Consider the following 18647-nt stretch of genomic DNA (forward strand, 5'->3'; position numbering starts at 1 on the left):
AATTAAAAAAAAAAAAAAAGAGGAAGTGTGTCACAGGCTAGGTTCTTCACAAAGCAGACGCTGAGACAGGCTCAGGCATGCAAAAGGATTACTAGAGAATAAAAATCTGTGACAGGAAAAGACAGGTAGCAAGATTGGGCAGGAGGAGCTGTCAAGCCACAGTGTAAAACTGACAGTCTCCACAAGCCCAATGCTGTTTTTAAGGAAAGTCCATGCTAACAGAAACTAGGCCCTTGTCCCACTGCCTTACTTGGCCACTGGCCAGGGACTGCCCTGCCAATAGCATGACCTAGATTTGAACGCTGGTTTAACAGTTGAGGTTGTGAGCTAGTCATACTCATCAAAGGCTGGCAATGAGCTCCTTTCTTAAAGAATTACAGATCAACTTTTCTAATGGAAACAGACGTAAAAATCCTAAACAACTTATTGGCAAATTAAATCTGGGTGTATAATTTAAAAGGTTAAGACATCATGGCCAAGTGAGATTTATTCTACAAATGAAGGGCTGCTTTACATTAGAAAATTAATCAAAATAATTCACCAAATTAATGAAGGAGGAAAACCATATGATCATCTTGCTAGCAGCAGAAAAAGCATTTGACAAAATTCAATCCCAACTCATGATAACAACTTTTAACAAACAAGGAGAAGGGAACCTTCTTAATCTGACAGAGTTTCTACCAACAAACAAGCAAACAAAGCTGCAGAACAAATCATACTTAATGGAACACATCATACTTAATGACCACAGGCTTCTCCTCAGATGGAAAAACAGGCAAGAATGCCCACTCTTCAACACTGTTCTATTTCACACTGTACTGGAGGTTCTAGCTTGTGCAAAAAAGCAAAAAAAAAAGAATAAAAGTGTAAGTATTGGAAAGGACAAAATAACACTATCATTATTCACCAATAATGTGATTTTTGTAGACAGGTAATACAAAAGATATATAGACAAACTACTAATTATGAGTAAACAAAGAACTAATTAAGTTAACTTAGTGAGACAACTGGATACAAAGTCATCATTTTTTTTTTTTTTTTTTTTGAGATGGAGTCTCGCTCTGTCGCCCAGGCTGGAGTGCAGTGGCGCGATCTCAGCTCACTGCAAGCTCTGCCTCCTGGGTTCATGCCATTCTCCTGCCTCAGCCTCCCAAGTAGCTGGCACTACAGGAGCCCACCACCACGCCGGCTAATTTTTGTATTTTTGTTTAGTAGAGACGGGGTTTCACCGTGTTATCCAGGAAAGTCTCAATCTCCTGACCTCATGATCCACCCGCCTCAGCCTCCCAAAGTGCTGGGATTACAGGCGTGAGCCACCGCACCCGGCACAAAGTCATCATTTTAAAATAATAATAATATAGATTGCAATTCTATATATAAGCAACAAATCAGTAGAGAAAATTAAAAATTACAGCACTTGTAATAGGAATAAATCTAATAAAAGGTGCTCAAGACTTCTGTATTCCAAAGTATAAAAACATTACTGACAGAAATTGAAGCAGGCCTTTAAAAAGGGGAAAATATTCCACAATCATAAACTGGAAGATCCCATAATTGTAATACAGGTTGAGTATCCCTTATCCGAAATGCTTGAGATTAGAAGTGTTTGGGATTTCAATTGTTTTTAGATTTTGGAATATTTGCATTATATTTATTTCCCAGTTGAGCATCGCATCACAAGTCCAAAAATCAGAAATCCAAAATGCTCCAACGAGCATTTTCTTGGAGCATCATGTCAGCTTCAAGCAGTTTCAGATTTTAGAGCATTTTGGATTTTGGATTTTCATATTTGGGATGCTCTCAACCTATAAAACATTAATTCTATTCAAATTGAACTAGAAATTCAATGCAATGCCAATCAATATCCCAGTAGTAATTTTTATGGAAATTGACAAGTTAATTCGAAAGTTTACTTGGAAATACAAAGAGCCAAGAAGAGTCAAGGCAATCTTGAAGAACCATCACAGAGCAAGAGGACTCCTAATGCTACAGTGACTCAGAGGGTGGAGAGACAACAGACTGACAACACCACCCCCCGGCAACAGGAGCCCAGAAACAGATCCACAAGTACATTTTTCACCCACTATATAACAAAGTAACACTGCAGTACTTTGGGGAAAGGATTGCCTTTTCAATAAATGATACTGAGTCAGATACTCATAAGAAAATGACTCCAACTTTATACCATATACAAAATTAAATTCTAAATGGATCATCGCACCTAAATGTGAAAAGTAAAACAATAAAGGTTTTAGAAGAGCATGCAGAAAAATATCTTTGTGACCTTAAGTTTGGTGAAAAGTTTCTAAATTAAACAAAAACTTAGCTACAATACAGGAAAAAAAAAACAGGTAAGTTAGATTACATTAAGACTTTTCATTCATTAAAAGCCATAATTAAAAGTGTTAAAAGGCAATCCAAATAGTGAGGAGACATTTGCAAAACACGTATCTCACAAAAGATGCCTGTCTGAAACATACAAAGAAATAAGAGGCCAGGTGCGGTGGCTCACACCTGTAATCCCAGCACTTTGAGAGGCTAAGATGGGAGGACTGCTTTAGCCAGGAGTTCGATATCAGCCTGGGCAACATAGGGAGACCCCCATTTCTACAAAAAAAAGTTTTTTGCTTTTTGTTTTTTTAATTAGCTGGGTGTGGTGATGTGAGCCTATGGTCCCAGCTACTCAGGAGGCTGAGGCAGGAGCATCTCTTGAGCCCAGGAGGTCAAGGCAGCAGTGAGCTATGATTGCACCACTGCACTCTAGCCTGAGTGACAGAGTGAAACCTTTTCTCAGAAAAAAATAAAATAAAAAAGAAAGATGAAAGCATTAGGAAGCAGAGAAATGAGTCAAATACTTGAATAGTACATAAAAGTGGATATTCAAACAACCAATAAGCATATGAAAAGCATAATTTGTCACCAGGCAAATGCAAATTAGCCTGTGCTACAACACACCTACAACAAAGACTATAATGAAATAAACAATATCAAAAGCTGGTGAGAAAAGAGTAATTGGAACCCCTCACGTACTCACTGCCTGTGACAGTGAAAACTGCTGCACTGTTTGGCAGTATATCCTAATGCTGAACAATTCTGCTTCTGCATTTATACCTAGCACAAATGCCTACATATTCTCACCAAGAGACTCACATAAGCATGTTCCTAACAGCACTATACACAATAGCCCCAAAGTGGAAACCACCCAAATGTCCATCTACTTGAGAGTGTGTAAGTACGTTCCAGTATATTCACACGATAAAATAATACCATCAATGAGCATGAACTAAAAGAACACCTGTTTCCAAGCAGGTAAAGCCAACGGTGTGCGCAGTCAGGGCAGTAGTTACCCTTCGTGTGTGGGAGAGGCATGAGGGGCTTTGAACCTAGCAACACTTCTGCTTGGAGTGCTGATTTCAGGACCATATTCACTCTGTGAATTTATCAGGTTGTATATATGTTTACTATTTGTGTTACAAAAAAAACGTAATATGGAACCAAAAGATGCCAAACACACAAAAATACGTACTGCGTGATTCCCCTTACACAAAGTTGAAAATAAGACGAAACTAAACTACACCGTTCAGAATGCATATATAGAACACTCCAAACACTCGAACCCAGAGCAATGGCAGTCACCATGCATCAGTGAGTGGTCCCCTCTGGTGGGATGGGTAGCTGGTATAGGTCAATGTTCTATTTATCTGCCAGCTGTGCTGGTTTCTCAGGAATATTTATCAAGTTGTATGTCTATGCTGTGTTACGTGTGTGACATTCTACAGCTAACCCAGAAGCACAACTGCTTTCTGTTAACACTTGCCATAGGTGAGAGTGTAGGTGGCTTTCCCAGTTGTATCCAAGGCAGTCAGACAGGGGGATTTGGGCTGTGTGGTGCCCCAGCGCTGCAAGGTGGCCAACAGTGACGGCGGTCGGAGGACACCTGCAGTGAGAGGCTCCCCTCTCAGCACACTCGTCTCGCTTCCCTCAGGCTTCAGCTGATTTGGATCCGGTTGCTGAACTACAAGCAAAAGCAAAATTTTAAAATCAGCAATTCAGAGCACCATGAACACATTCTGTTTTTAAGCATTCATAGTTTATAATATTGTTTTTTAATCCCAACTATAAAAAAGCTTACAATAATTTGTTTAGATTTTTCCGTCACAGTCACCGACAACTAACCAAAAGATTAAAGGAGCTTTAGTCATGGATGATGACGGCTGTGAAATAAAGTTAAAAACAACCCACCATCCTGGTGACCACAACCTCACAGACAAAGGTGACCTTGGAGTGGTTCCCACTTTCCCAACTTCTGGACAGGACTGTGGCACCTCTACTACCCCCGGCACCGCAGCAGTGAACAGCCAGGTATCCACAGCCTGGAGACAGGACCTGGTGGCCCACTCAGACAGGAGGAAAGCAAGCAGAACCACCACTTCAGCCTAGGGATCCAAACAGCTATCACTATGTTCCAAGAAAAAGAATTAAAAGATTATTTGATCATTGGCCGGGCGTGGTGGCTCATGCCTGTAATCCCAGCACTTTGGGAGGCCGAGGTGGGTGGATCATGAGGTCAGGAGATCGAGACCATCCTGGCTAACATGGTGAAACCCCGTCTCTACTAAAAATACAAAAAAAAAAATTAGCCAGGTGTGGTGGTGGACGCCTGTAGTACCAGCTACTCGGGAGGCTGAGGCAGGAGAACGGCATGAACTCGGGAGGTGGAGCTTGAAGTGATTCGAGATCGCACCACTGCACTCTAGCCTGGGCGACAGAGCGAGACTCTGTCTCAAAGCTCCTGGAAAAAGATTACTTTAATCTTGTTTTTTACTTTAAAAAGAATTAATCTTTTTCCAGGAGCTGTATAACCAAAATTTGCCCAAGTGGTAAGAAACACTGCTCTAAGATGCATTCATACCAATAAACTCTGAATTTGAAAGGCACTGTGTGATGGCTAATATTGATGTCAACTTGATGGGATTGAAGGATGCAAAGTATTCCTCCTGGGTGTGTCTGTGAGGGTGTTGCCAAAGGAGATTAACGTTTGAGTCAGTGGACTGGGAAAGGCAGCCCCACCCTAAATCTGGGTGGGCACAATTTAATCAGCTGCCAGCACGGCCAGAATAAAGCAGGCAGAAGAACGTGGAAAGACTAGACTGGCCTAGCCTCCCAGCCTACACCTTTCTCCTGTGCTGGATGCTTCCTGCCCTCAAACATTGGATTCCAAGTTCTTCAGCACTGGGACTCAGACTGGCTTCCTTGCTCTCAGCTTGCAGACGGCTTATTGTGGGACCTCATCTTGTGATCGTGTGAGTCAATATGCCTTAATAAACTTCCCTTTATATATATACATCTATCCTATTAGTTCTGTCCCTCTAGAGAACCCTGACTAATACACACTATCTGATTACAAAGGAGAAATAATCTCCTAAAAGCTATGTCTAATCCTCGGGTGTGGAGGAGACTCTGGGCTGGTCGGCTCCCAGCAGTGACACTGTACAAACAGCCAAGGTCTGAGAGTGGGAGCAGCATGGGGCTCCTGTGGCTCTAACGACACACTCACATGTTTGTACTGGCTTCATTCCTGGTTTCTGCTTCTTGCTAGTTTTCTTTTTAAAAAATATGTATATTCTTTCTTTCTAAATACGTATTTCATTCATATATGAGAGGCTAAAATTCTGAAAAGCAGCCAAATCTATGCTGAAAATTAAATACTTTAAAACCACAAGAAGATAAGTATTTCAGAGTTAAAGTTTAAATTAAAAATTTAAATAATGTAAGTTAAATAAAACCTTAGAAGTATTTTTATGAAATGCTAAGTCACTTGAATATGAGCAGCAAATTGTCTACCTGCTCAAATAAAGGAAGCAGTCATGTGATTCTAAATTCACCATTACACACAGTGACCACTGAGTCTGGAAACAGAATATATATAGCAATAACCATGTATAATATACATTTGCCTGTGTTTCTCAACTTCGTGGCCACCCTTTTCATACAAACACAAAAGCTCAAAGTTGGACAACTCTTACCTTCCAACAATTCCTCAAAATCATCCACAAAGAACTCCTTCAGTGGAGGGCGCTTTGGCCTCTTCAGGGTGTTCAGAAGCTGCTGGATTTTGGAGGACACTCTGCTGTTCACAGGGACACCTGTCACGGGAAGGACAGAGGAGCACTGAGGCCAGAACACATCACACCCTCTGGAGAAGTGGACACAGGTGTAAGGCCCAAGGACAAACCACAAGATGCATCAGAGCTTACAAATCCATCCAAGTGTGGGCTCCACTGGACAGTCATTTTGATCAGTTCATTTAGAAAACACTTACTGAATGCCTTCCAGGAAACAGGACTTGTTCTAAGCCAGCAGTTTTGTTTTTGTTTTTGTTTTTTTGCTTTAGACAGAGACTCACTCTGTTGCCAGGCTAGAGTGCAGTGGCATGATCTCGGCTCATTGCAATCTCTGCCTCCTGGGTTCAAGCGATTCTCCTGCCTCAGCCTCCCAAGTAGCTGGGTCTACAGGCGTGCGCCACCACGTCTGGCTAATTTGTATTTTTAGTGGAGATGGGCTTTCACTATGTTGGCTAGGATGGTCTCGATCTCTTCACCTCGTCATCTGCCTGCCTTGGCCTCCCAAAGTGCTGGGATTACAGGCGTGAGCCACCACGCCCAGCCTAAGCTAGCAGTTTTTTAAATGGTCCAGGGACCCCTGGGGCATCCAAGTCCCTTTCAGGAAGTTTATGAGGTCACAACTATTCCATGGTAATGTTAAGAAATCATGGCCCTGTAATCCCAGCACTTTGGGAGGCTGAGGCAGGTGGATCACGAGACTATCCTGGCTAACACAGTGAAACCCCATCTTTACTAAAAATACAAAAAATTAGCTGGGTGTGGTGGTGGGCGCCTGTAGTCCCAGCTACTTGGGAGGCTGAGGCAGGAGAATGGCATGAACCCGGGAGGTGGAGCTTGCAGTGAGCCAAGATTGCACCACTGCACTCCAGCCTGGGTAAAAGAGGGAGACTTCTTCTCAAAAAAAAAAAAAAAAAAGAAGTCATTTGCCAGCCGGGAGCAGTGGCTCACAGCTGTAATCCCAGCACTTTGGTTGGCTAAGGCAGGAAAGGATCGCTTGCGGCCAGAAGTTTAAGACTAGCCTGGTCAACATAGCAAGACCCTGTCTCTATAAAAAATTTAAAAAATAAAAAATTATCTGGATGTGGTGGCTTGTGCCTGCAGTCCCAGCTCCTTGGGGGGCTGAGGAGGAAGGATTGCTTGAGTCCAGAAGTTTCAGGCTACAGTGAGCCATGATCATGTCAATGAACTCCAGCCTGGGCAACAGAGTCGCTATTTAAAAAAAAAAAATGGGGGGCTGCACACAGTGGCTCACCCCTGTAATCCCAGCACGTTGGGGGTCCGAGGTGGGCAGATCGCTTGAGTTCTAGACTAGCCTGGCCAACATGGCAAAATCCCATCCCTACTAAAAAATACAAAAATTAGCCAAGCTTGGTGGTATGCACCTGTAGTAAAGAAAAAAAAAAAATTAGCCAAGTGTGGTGGCAGTTGCCTGGAGTTCCAGCTACTGGGGAGGCTATGGCAGGAGAATCGCTCGAAACCAGAAGGCAGAGGCTGCAGTGAGCCAAAATCAAGCCACTGCACTCTATCCTGGGTGACAGAGCAAGACTTTGTCTACAAAAAAAAAAAAAAAAAGAACAGAAAAGAAAAAAAAAGCAGAGTTGGAGGACCCAAACTGTATAATTTCAAGAATTTTAAGGAAATCACAGTGGTCATGGCTATACGAGGTGTAAGGACAGATAAATAAGGAAACGGAACAACATACAGAGCCCAGAGCCCAGAAATAGACCCTTCCCTCTCCAACATGGTCTACTGATTTTCATTAAAGATGCCAAGGAAACTTGGTGGGAAAAGAATGGTCTTTATTATAAATGATGCTAGAACAACTGAATATCCACATACAAAAATATAAACTTTGATTCATACCTGATACTTATGTTAAGATTAACTCAAAATGAACTATCTACCTAAATGGAAAAACTAAAACTATAAAATTCTGGAAGAAAATATAGGAGAAAACATTTGTGACCTTGGGTTAGACAAAAATTTCTTCGATATGACACAAAGCACAATCTATAAAAAAATTTGGTAAACTGAATGTCATAAAAATTTAAACCATCTGCTCTTTGAAAGGCATTGTTAAAGCAAGCCAGACTGGGAGAAAATACAAATGATAAACCTCATATGGGATGACTTGTATCTAGAATACATAAATAGCCCTCAAAACTCAATAAGAAAACAAGCACAATTTGACTGGCCACAGTGGCTCACGCTGTAATCCCAGCACTTTGGGAAGCCAAGGCAGGCAGAGACGAGGAGTTCAAGACCAGCCTGGTCTCTACTAAAAATACAAAACTTAGCTAGGCATGGTGGCACATGCCTGTAATCCCAGCTACTCGCGAGGCTGAGGCAGGAGAATTGCTTGAACCTGGGAGGTGGATGTTGCAGTGAGCCAAGATCGCACCACCGCACTCTGCCTGGGTGACAGTGAAACTCCGTCTCAAAAAAAAAAAGGAAGAAAACAAGCACAATTAAAAAAAAAAAATAGGCAAAAAGTATGAACAGATACTTTCCCTAAAGAGATACACAGATGGCAAATAGGTACATAAAAAGATGCTCAACACACCATCAGCCGTTAGCGAAATGCAAATTGAAACTGTAATGAGATATCTCTACATGCCTACTGGGATGGTTGAAATTTTTTAAACATAATACCAACTATTGGAAAGGGTGTGGAGGAACTGATACTCTCACTGCTAATAATGAGAATGTAAAATGGTACAATCACTTTGGAAAACAGCGTGGCAGTTTCTTAAAAAGTTAAAATAGGCTGGGCACGGTGGCTCACACCTAGAATCCCAGTACTTTAGGTGGCCAAGGCAGGTGGATCACTTGAGGCCAGGAGTTTGAGACCAGCCTGGACAACATGGTGAAACCCCATCTCTACTGAAAATGCAAAAATTAACTGGGCGTGGTGGCACATGCCTGTAATCCCAGCTACTTGGGAGGGTGAGGCAGGAGAATCGCTTGAACCCAGGATGGCGAGGTTTCAGTGAGCCAAGATCATGCCACTGCACTCTAGCCTGGGCAACAGAGTGAGACTCAGTCTCCAAAAAAAAAGTTGAAATACACCTACAATATAATTCAGCCATTCTACTTCTAGGTATTGACCCAAAAGAAATGAAAGTACCCATCTATGCAAAAACGTGTACAAGATTGATTATTCATAGCAGCTTTACTTGTAACCGGCCCAAACTAGAAACAACCTAAATACACATCAACAGGTGAACAGACAAATTGTGGTGCATCCATTTAATGAAATATTACTCAATGAAAAGGAGTAAACTATTGACGCAGAACATGAATGAATCTCAAAATAATTATGGAGAGTGGTAGAAGCCAGACCATGGACGTAAACGCTGTATGATTCCTTTTATACAAAATTCTAGAAAATGCAATCTAATCTATAGTGACAGAAAGTAAATCAGTGGTTGCCTGAAGCGTACGGGGAAAGCCAGAAGGATCCGAAGAGGGCAGGACCAAGGAACACGACGACACTTTTGGGAGTGCTGGATATGGTCACTATCTTGATTGTAGTGATGCTTTCCACAGGTGTACAAATGTCTTAAAACTTGAGAACGGAGTCTCACTCTATCGCCCAGGCTGGAGTGCAGTGACACAATCTTGGCTTACTGCAACCTCCGCCTCTTGGGTTCAAGCGATTCTCCTGCCTCAGCCTCCCAAGTAGCTGGGACTACAGGTGCCCGCCACCACACCCAGTTAATTTTTTGTATTTTTAGTAGAGATGGGGTTTCACCATGTTAGCCAGGATGGTCTCCATCTCCTGACCTAGTGATCTGCCCGCCTCGGCCTCCCAAAGTGCTGGGATTACAGGTGTGAGCCGCCACACCCAGCCAAAACTGTACACTTTAAATATGTGCAATTCATCATGTCAATTATCCTTTAATTAAGCTCTTAATTTTTTTAAATATAAAGAGTAATAAATTGAATTAAAAACATGTCTAGCCAATGTACAGACTGCTTCATGTTGATTCAGTATTTTTCTTCTGCCTCTGGACAAGGAGATGAAAGCCCTCAACAAAATCTGACACCCTGTTTGGAAGTACCAAAATATATGATAGGCCCTAGCTCTGAGCTCCTCTTAATTTTTATTTAAATTATTATTTTGGGAAAAAAATTGACATGATTTTGATAAAAGACATTGAAGACTGTTTCAAAAAGAAATGGTATAAATGAGGACATTATGAAAGTTACACTGACATGTCTGAGGCTGCACATGGGAAACCATGATTGCTGTTGTACCAAGTACCAATTTCACAGTCTGCTGAGGATGGAGTGTAGGGGGCTGTTCTGTCATAGGTGGGTGTGTGCACTCGCACTGACTAAGTCATTCTGTCTGCCACATTGAATCTAAATAAAGAAACTTCCCACAGCTTCTCATTTCCCTACTATATTGCAGATCGAAACTCCCTCTGCATCCTTTCTAAATTTGGAAGTCTTTTCCCTCCACACTCTCCTTGTTCCCCCTCTGACCAATTCCATTGATATTTCCAATTATTTCTCCACATGATGCTTTCCATAACATTAACTGCACACACTGGTTTCCATTTATCTGCATAGATTAAAACTGATGGTTGGCTTGGGTTTGCTACAGTGAATACATTAGAACTGTGTTCAATACCTGAAGACAAAACCTGTGCTCTGCTATTTCACAAGGAGAAAGAGAAGCAGGCTCACCATCTGCTGTTTCCAGCATGCTCCCGCTGCACCCCCGAGGAACACTTCTCACAGAAGCCACCTGCGGACGCTCAAAGTACGAATGTTCCATGAGGCCCGTGGTGACATCAGGAGGGGCAGAATGCAGATCTGCTGTTGAAAAACACACCCAAAATGAAAGTGGCTGTTAAGTCAAATGAGTATTAAGCTGCTCTTCAAACCCCGTTAGTCTAAAGCTCCACTAGCTGAGTTCTAAGTGGGGAGAGTGTGGTATTTTCATTAATTTGTTTTCTTGGCTGACCAAAGGCATACCGGGACCCTATGAACTCCCAGACACGTTATGCAGACATCTGCATGCATGTGGGTGGCTCAATTCTCAAAGGGATCCAGACAGAACCACCATCTTCAGCACAGAGGCAGGCACAGAGTAAACCTGCCTGTCACAATGGCCTGATGAGATTTTGGTTAGAAATTCCCTCAAGGGGCTGGGCACGGTGGCTGACACCTGTAATCCCCGCACTTGGGGAGGCCGACGTAGGCAGATCACCTGAGGTCAGGGGTTCGAAACCAGCCTGGCCAACATGGCAAAACCCCGTCTCTACTAAAAATACAAAAATTAGCCGGGCGTCGTGGCACATGCCTGTAATCCCAGCTACTGGGGAGGCTGAGGCAGGAGAATCACTTGAACCCAGGAGGCGGAGGTTGCAGTGAGCTGAGATAGCACCACTGCACTCTAACTTGGGCAACAGAGTGACACTCTCTCTCAAAAAGAAAGAAAGAAAGAAAGAAATTCCCTCAAGGAAGCAGAAACAAATTTGAAATCAATTGTCATTGGTACATTTTTTTGTAACATTATGAAAAAAACAGCCAGGATCATACAAACTACTACAACCCCCAAAAAAGTATGTCGGACACCATACCTTTGCAGTCCTAAAAGAATAAAACTACAGAAATTAAAACTTCCCCCACTGCCAGTTAAAATAGCTGCAAAACTAAGAGACCACAATCAAGTTCTTTTTTTTTTTTTTTTTTTGAGATGGAGTCTCACTTTATCACTGCCCAGACTGGGGTGCAGTGGCACAATCTTGGCTCACTGCAACCTCTGCCTCCTGAGTTCAAGCGCTTCTCCTGTCTCAGCCCCCCAAGCAGCTGGGATTACAGGCATGCGCCACCACACCCAGCCAATTTTTGTATTTTTAGTAGAGACGGGTTTTCACCATGTTGGCCAAGCTGGTCTCGAACTCCTGGACTCAAGTGATCCAACCATCTCGGCCTCCTGAAGTGCTGGGATTACAGGTGTGAGCCACCGTGCCTGGCCACAATCAAGTTCTTAAAGTAGAATTGGTGTAACATTTAAAAACAGACATTAGATCTGGAACATATGTAAAAGTCACTCCTTCCATTGTCTGAATGTACATTTTTGTGTTTTATTTCCATGGTACCGTCCATCTATCTGTTCAGAATGCTGGCTGACTGTAAGTTCCTATAGGAATTATGGTTATAATTGGGTCTACCACTAGGAAAGGCACTGTGTCTATATGACTATAGAAATTGTGTTCTACCACAACAATGAATACATAGATGCTCGCCCATTTATAAAAATCAACATAGGGGCCAACGCGGTAGCTCACACCTGTAATCCCAGCAATTTGGGAGGTCGAGGCGGGCAGATCAGCTGAGGTCAGGAGTTTGAGAATGGCCTGGCCAACACGGTGAAACCCTGTCTCTACTAAAAATAGAAAAATTATCCGGGCATGGTGGTGCATGCCTGTAATCCCAGCTACTCGGGAGGCTGAGGCAGGAGAATCGCTTGAACCCGGGAGGTGGAGGTTGCAGTGAGCTGAGACTGCACCACTGCACTCCAGCCTGGGGGACAGAGTGAGACCCTGTCACAAGAAAAAAAAAAAAAAATCAATACTAGCTGTGCAGTGGCTCACACTTATAATCCCAGCACTTTGGGAGGCTGAGGCAGGAGGATCACTTGAGCCCAGGAATTTGAGACCAGCCTGGGCAACATAGCAAGATCCCATCTCTTAAAAAAAAAAATTAGCTGGGCATGGTGGCGGACACCTGTGTTCCCAGCTACTTGGGAGGCTGAGGTGAAAGGACCACTGGAGCCCAGGAGTTCCAGGTTACAGTGAGCTAGGACCATACCACTGCACTCTAGCCTGGGCCACAGAGTGAGATCTCATCTCAAAAAATAAATAAATAAACATTAGTCTATGTTAGGTAGAGACAACTGGTAATGTTTAATATTTTAATGAAGGTAACTGTTAGTATCACTGTGGTACTCCTAGGTACAATGTAAAGCAGTAACTTTTTACTGGGTTTGTAGAAAGCTGAAGTATATGAAAGCACAAACTCACTATCTGCATAGCAGAATATACCTTTTGAAAAAATCTAAACCGTTAAGATTTTTCACAACCCTTGAAAAAGCCTGACGCTGATCAAATTAGCATTTTAAAGTATGTCTATCAGGAGGTTCTTTTAGTTTAAAAAGAAATTTCCCCACTCTTCCAAATCTAGCTAAAAGAATAAATGATTTTAAAAGTATATATGGAAAAAAAAGGTATACATGGTATACATACATGTACTACAAGTAGTTTTTTAAAATAGCTATATAATGGCTGGGAGCAGTGGCTCATTCCTATAATCCTAACATTTTGAAAGGCCAAGGCATGAGGATCACTTGAGCCCAGGAGTTCAAGACCAGCCTGGGCAACACAGTAAAAACTCCTTCTTTCCAAAAAATTTTTAAAAATTAGCTGGACATGCTGGCATTTGCCTATAGTCCCAGCTGCTCAGGAGGCTAAGGTGGGAGAATTTCTTAAGCCCAGGATTTCAAGGCTGCAGTGAACTATGATCATGCCACTGTACTCCAGCGTGGGTGACAGAGCAAGACCCTGTCTCTAGGTGAAGAAAAAAAAAAAAACTGCATAAAAATAAACATAAACTACATTCAAAATAAAAATAAGCTACCGTAATTAAAAGAAGCTACCATAATTAAAACTACTGCTTTTAAAGATAGGTATTTACATTTGTATAAAAAAGGCTTAATATATTTGATTTCCTTAATCCAAAACTGAAAGTGATATTTTTCAAAATTATCTCTACCTGATATGTTCTACCTCAAATTTTTTACTTAATATATTCTTCCTCTTTTCATGTTTCTTTCCTTAGTTTAAATTGAAGATACATCTAGTGTTAGAAACTAAAACAAAGGATGATTTCTGTAATAAGAGGGAAGTTGAGTATTTTTGAGATTTAGAAATTCAAATTAACTATGTCCAACATTTAGGATGTGGGTAGCTACAATCTGTAGAAAACTGCAATCCTGTAAGCAAGGTATTAAATCAAGTCCAAGTTAAGAATTTTTTTAAAATGTATTAGAATTGATACAAAATGTTGATGCTAGGACTGACAAGAAAGGAAGAGATGATTACAGCTGCATTTGCAGCGTCAGGAGCTGTCTTCTACCAACATAGGTAATAAACCTACATTATAAATAATTGCAGCCAAGTCCTTTTCAGAGAATGAAAACATCTAATTCAAACACACATTAGAGTTAAATGCTTTGCTTAAAGACACCCCACAATCACTGGAAAGTTGAGCGCTGTATGGTTAAACATTCTGAACTGTGGCTAATTTTTCATGCTGAATAAGCTTTTATTTCTAATCCACCAGGAAACAGTGTTGAGATGACTCAGCAATGGCTAATAAACTCAAACTACAAAAGTTTTGTTTGCTCTCCTGCACCATCTCACCTAGAAAGGAGCTTCTGGGAGAAGAAATGAGGTAACAGAACATCTAAAACTACTGTTTTCCTGCCCCCGCCTCAGAATTGGAGTTAACTATGTATTTCTATAATGTTAAATCACCAGTGATGAACAGAGAAGGAAAACAACAGTGCAAAAGCTGTTTTCAAGATACGGACCGTACACCTCCTTGAGGAAAGGTGGGCAGCAGCCTCTGGCCATGGAACACCCAGGAAAGCTACAGAAACAATCTGAGCAGGCTGTTTTCCTAAGAGAAGCCTTCTCTGTGGAAAATGCTGCCTTCTGCTACCCTGGTAGTCTTGGCAGTTCCTGTATGAGCTGGAAGCAGTGTGGAGACAGAGCAGGGCACTGTGAGCTTTCATCTGAGACGGATACCTCAGAAGAAGGACACATGTTCAATGGAAACACAAAGATGTATTGACTCAAACAAAAACATGAAGAGCAACAGTGATGCGCCCTACAGAGGATGCTGAGACAGAAGCTGTGGGCCACCCAACATACCCAGCTTGCCCCCAATCCAGCCAAATGACCAAGGTCTTACAAAAAAGAGCTCGGCACCCATGGGGACCCCAGCACAAACACCAGCGTGTCACGGGTGTCGCCATTTCAGTTTTGGCAGAAAAGCAACAAAAAGCAAAGAAAATGAATAGGAATCAAGAAAATTGGTATCAGCCCTGGCTTCACCACTTAGGCTGCTGTCTGATCTCAAGCAAGTTACAACCACTGGACTTTTTTTCTTCCTTCCTCATCTGGGAGAAAAAGGAGGGGATTAAGATGAGTCTTCAACAATACTGATTGTATTTTAAGGTACTTGTGCAAGAGTGTATGTGGATTTCACATGCGAGCTACATACAGCTAACTATGTTGCTGTTTTAGTTAAAAAATAGAATTTCAAAGGATGAAAGGTTTACACTTTTTTCATCTCTAAGATGAATGTAATCCAAAGGATTCTATGATGTGGGAAAGATCCATGCATCCATATGATTAGCTCTGACTGACACCTTTTCAGGCTGAAGGCTGTCTAACCCAGTATCTGGAGGAGCAAAAGCCCTTTACCCCAACCTCAGAGTTCCAGCAAGGTACAGAGACAACCAGTGGGCCTGCAGCTGTGAACATATAGCCAAGAGGAAAGGCACAGATAACAGAGAGGCAGCCAGGTCAAGGGTGATGATCACAGCCACCAGCAGGTATGGATGTGTGCTGACCATCTACCCCTGCACCTACTGCGTGCACCAGCTGCCCCTCAAGAGCAGGAAGGTATTATGACACTGAGAAACACCACACCCTTCTAGGGGACTATGAGAAATGCCCCATGCCCCAAAGGACTAGGACTGCCAAATTAAAGAGGTATCAAGAACTACTTTTGTTACCAAAAGGATATTTCCCAGATGAAAAATAGGTAGGTCTTGATGGGAAAAAATTTGCAACTGAGCTGTATTGTTCAAAAGGTTATTAGGGATTTAATCTGAATGATGAATTAATCAAATATTACCCCATTTCTTTCAAGTGCAATTATTAAAAGCTCAAAATCATTTAATGTCTCAGGCAGATAAGCCAGTACGGGTTATCTGGGTTGTGTGACCTCAGTCACTGGACAGCACTCAGGCCTGCAGCTAAGTCTGCAGGGTGGCGCCCGGCTCAGGTGCCCTCCACCTGCTCCTCTGTCCTGGACACTCCTGACCCCGCTCTGCTGGCACAGGGGCCGCAGCAGCTTGTTACTGACCTATGTGGGTGTGGGCCTCGAGGCCTGCGAGTGCAGTGGTAGCGGCGGCCCCCGGCGTGGCTGCAGCACTGGGAGCAGTGGTGGGTCTCCCTCCCGGGTGAGATGAAGTGGAGGATGCAGAGGATGAGGTGGACGAGCCCTGAATGACCTGGTCGAGCCAGGGCTCGACACTGGAATGGCTCTGGAGCGGAGTGGAGGTGAGTCGCCCGGGTCGCCGTAAAGAGCCCTCATCTTCTGAGGCAGACGACGTGTCTGTGGTTAAAATAACGATGACAGGCATGATATCGGGATGAGTCAAGAGGAGGACGGAGTTCCCACTCACACTGGGGCCTCCCAGGCCTGTGTGCAGCATGCTTCTGTACACCTGGCACAGCTCTGCCCAAAGCCACGCAGTCAGCTCAAAGGTCACCCTCAATCTAGAAGGGCATGCAAGAAGCCCTACTGTGGGGAAAATGATTCCATGAGCCCCCAGCTCCCCAGAGAGAACTCAGCCACAGGGCACCACACACACTCAGTGAAGACAGCCTCTGATCTCCTAAACAGCTTCAGCATATACCTCAGTGGGGGTGTTCTGTGAATACCCAGTGCTGCACTGCATGTCCACAGAGTCGGACACCATATCCACACATCAGTCAACATCACCCAGGGGCGAGCCTGTGCCCAGCCCTACACCTTGGAGGCCATGAGAAGGCATCCTGGCCTGTGCACGGCCCCAGCAACAACATGGTGGCCATGGGAGGGCCGCAGCCCTGTCTACATGCATCCTTTCAGGGTAGTCATGTGAACTAGCTCTAAAAACAATTCCTTCCCCAAGAAAATTGCTTCAGTCAACAAAATTAACTGTACCTTAAGGTTTCTTCAAGTCAGTATGACTGTGTGTTTTATTATGGGTTTTACAATTAATAATTAAAACATTATTTTAAAATTGGATAGTGTCTATAGCTATATTTAGCAAAAACAATAATTTGACAGCCATTTCTAAGATTTTTTCAACAATAAACTTCTTTTAAGCAAGAAAGTGTTACCAAAACCACTAAATCATCTTACGAATCTGGTGTGTCTGGTTTTATTGTGTAGTATCTCCAAATGCCTAAACCAAAAATGGGTGTCACTATTTTTGATACTTTAAATACATGACAACAACGCAAGTTCATGAATGTGAAGTCGTTAGACACTATCGACATCTTGTACAGTTTAACAGGAAGACTAAAATACATTATTGCTAGAGAGAAACCTCATATAAAAGTTTTCATTTCTTTTTTTTTTTTTGAGACGGAGTCTCACTGTCGCCCAGGCTGGAGTGCAGTGGCGCGATCTCGGCTCACTGCAAGCTCCACCTCCCGGGTTCACGCCATTCTCCTGCCTCAGCCTCCCGAGTAGCTGGGACTACAGGCGCCCGCCACCGCGCCCAGCTAATTTTTTGTATTTTTAGTAGAGACGGGGTTTCACCGTGGTCTCGATCTCCTGACCTCGTGATCCGCCCGCCTCGGCCTCCCAAAGTGCTGGGATTACAGGCGTGAGCCACCACGCCTGGCCAAAAGTTTTCATTTCTAACGGTACCAACAATAAAACAACAACACAATCAACCCCGAAACTTTCCAAATAGTCTTATACTGTTGCATGTAAGTCCTGGTTACAACCTGTTAAGTTATAGGTAATAAGATGAGAATAACTGTAAAATTCCTAATTCAGGAAGCTTTAGCTTAGTGCTTATTTTAGGCTCCTCTTAGTGCTTTAGGTTCTTCTCTTTACTAAAAGACATAAATAGCATCTTAGTAAAAGAAATTAAGATCCACACAAAAAGTCTTATAGAAAGCAAGCACCCATTTGGGTAAGAATACTATGTACACCATAGATTTTCAGGTAAGGAATATGAGCATATGCAAGCATTTTTAATGTCCAAATGTGTCCAATCTATACTACAGGCCAGACAGTTATTCCAACTCAATGGGAAGTAAATAGGATAACATCAGGCCTGTGAAACACTCAAAAAAGCCACACTTGACATTGCTTATCAATACCTGGAGGGGTGTAGGTTTCCACAGACGAATGCACGAGGACAGAACGTCTCTTCGAAGGCATAGGCATCTTCCTCTCTTTGTATTTGGCCAAAGCTGCTTGCACAGCTTCAGTGTGGACATCTACACAGGAAGGACAGCAGTAAGAATACTTTTTACAAGACTGGTTATAAAGCAACAAATTAAGTTTCATGTTTTTGTTTGTTTTCGGTGGGGGTAAACGGAATAGAAGCTCTCTCTGCCTATCCCCACATGTTGGTCCTAGATTTCTTTAAATATTTCTTTGTTTGTAGATCTAACTTTGGAATCTTGTAAATATTTCCTTAGTTAT

At 42.7% G+C, this 18647-nt stretch overlaps 1 protein-coding gene across 6 annotated transcripts in view; it reads right to left on the reverse strand.

Moving 5' to 3' along the window:
* The window catches only part of DIP2A (disco interacting protein 2 homolog A), a 109767-nt gene that overhangs the window by 52794 nt on the left and 38326 nt on the right, over positions 1 to 18647 (reverse strand). For 2 of the 6 annotated variants that reach the window (XM_032174544.2, XM_032174541.2), the window contains exons 4-8: positions 18320 to 18439; positions 16299 to 16550; positions 10821 to 10949; positions 6027 to 6146; positions 3818 to 4015 (exon numbers count right to left, since the gene is read on the reverse strand). In XM_032174544.2, coding sequence (XP_032030435.1) covers positions 3818 to 4015; positions 6027 to 6146; positions 10821 to 10949; positions 16299 to 16550; positions 18320 to 18439 — 819 coding nt within the window. Of the gene's footprint in view, positions 1 to 3817; positions 4016 to 6026; positions 6147 to 10820; positions 10953 to 16298; positions 16551 to 18319; positions 18440 to 18647 lie in introns of all 6 variants that reach the window. The other 4 variants (XM_032174542.2, XM_032174540.2, XM_032174545.2 and 1 more) reach the window with 2 other exon arrangements.

Source organism: Hylobates moloch, unplaced genomic scaffold (genome assembly GCF_009828535.3).
Source record: "Hylobates moloch isolate HMO894 unplaced genomic scaffold, HMol_V3 SCAFFOLD_14, whole genome shotgun sequence".
NCBI lineage: Eukaryota > Metazoa > Chordata > Mammalia > Primates > Hylobatidae > Hylobates > Hylobates moloch.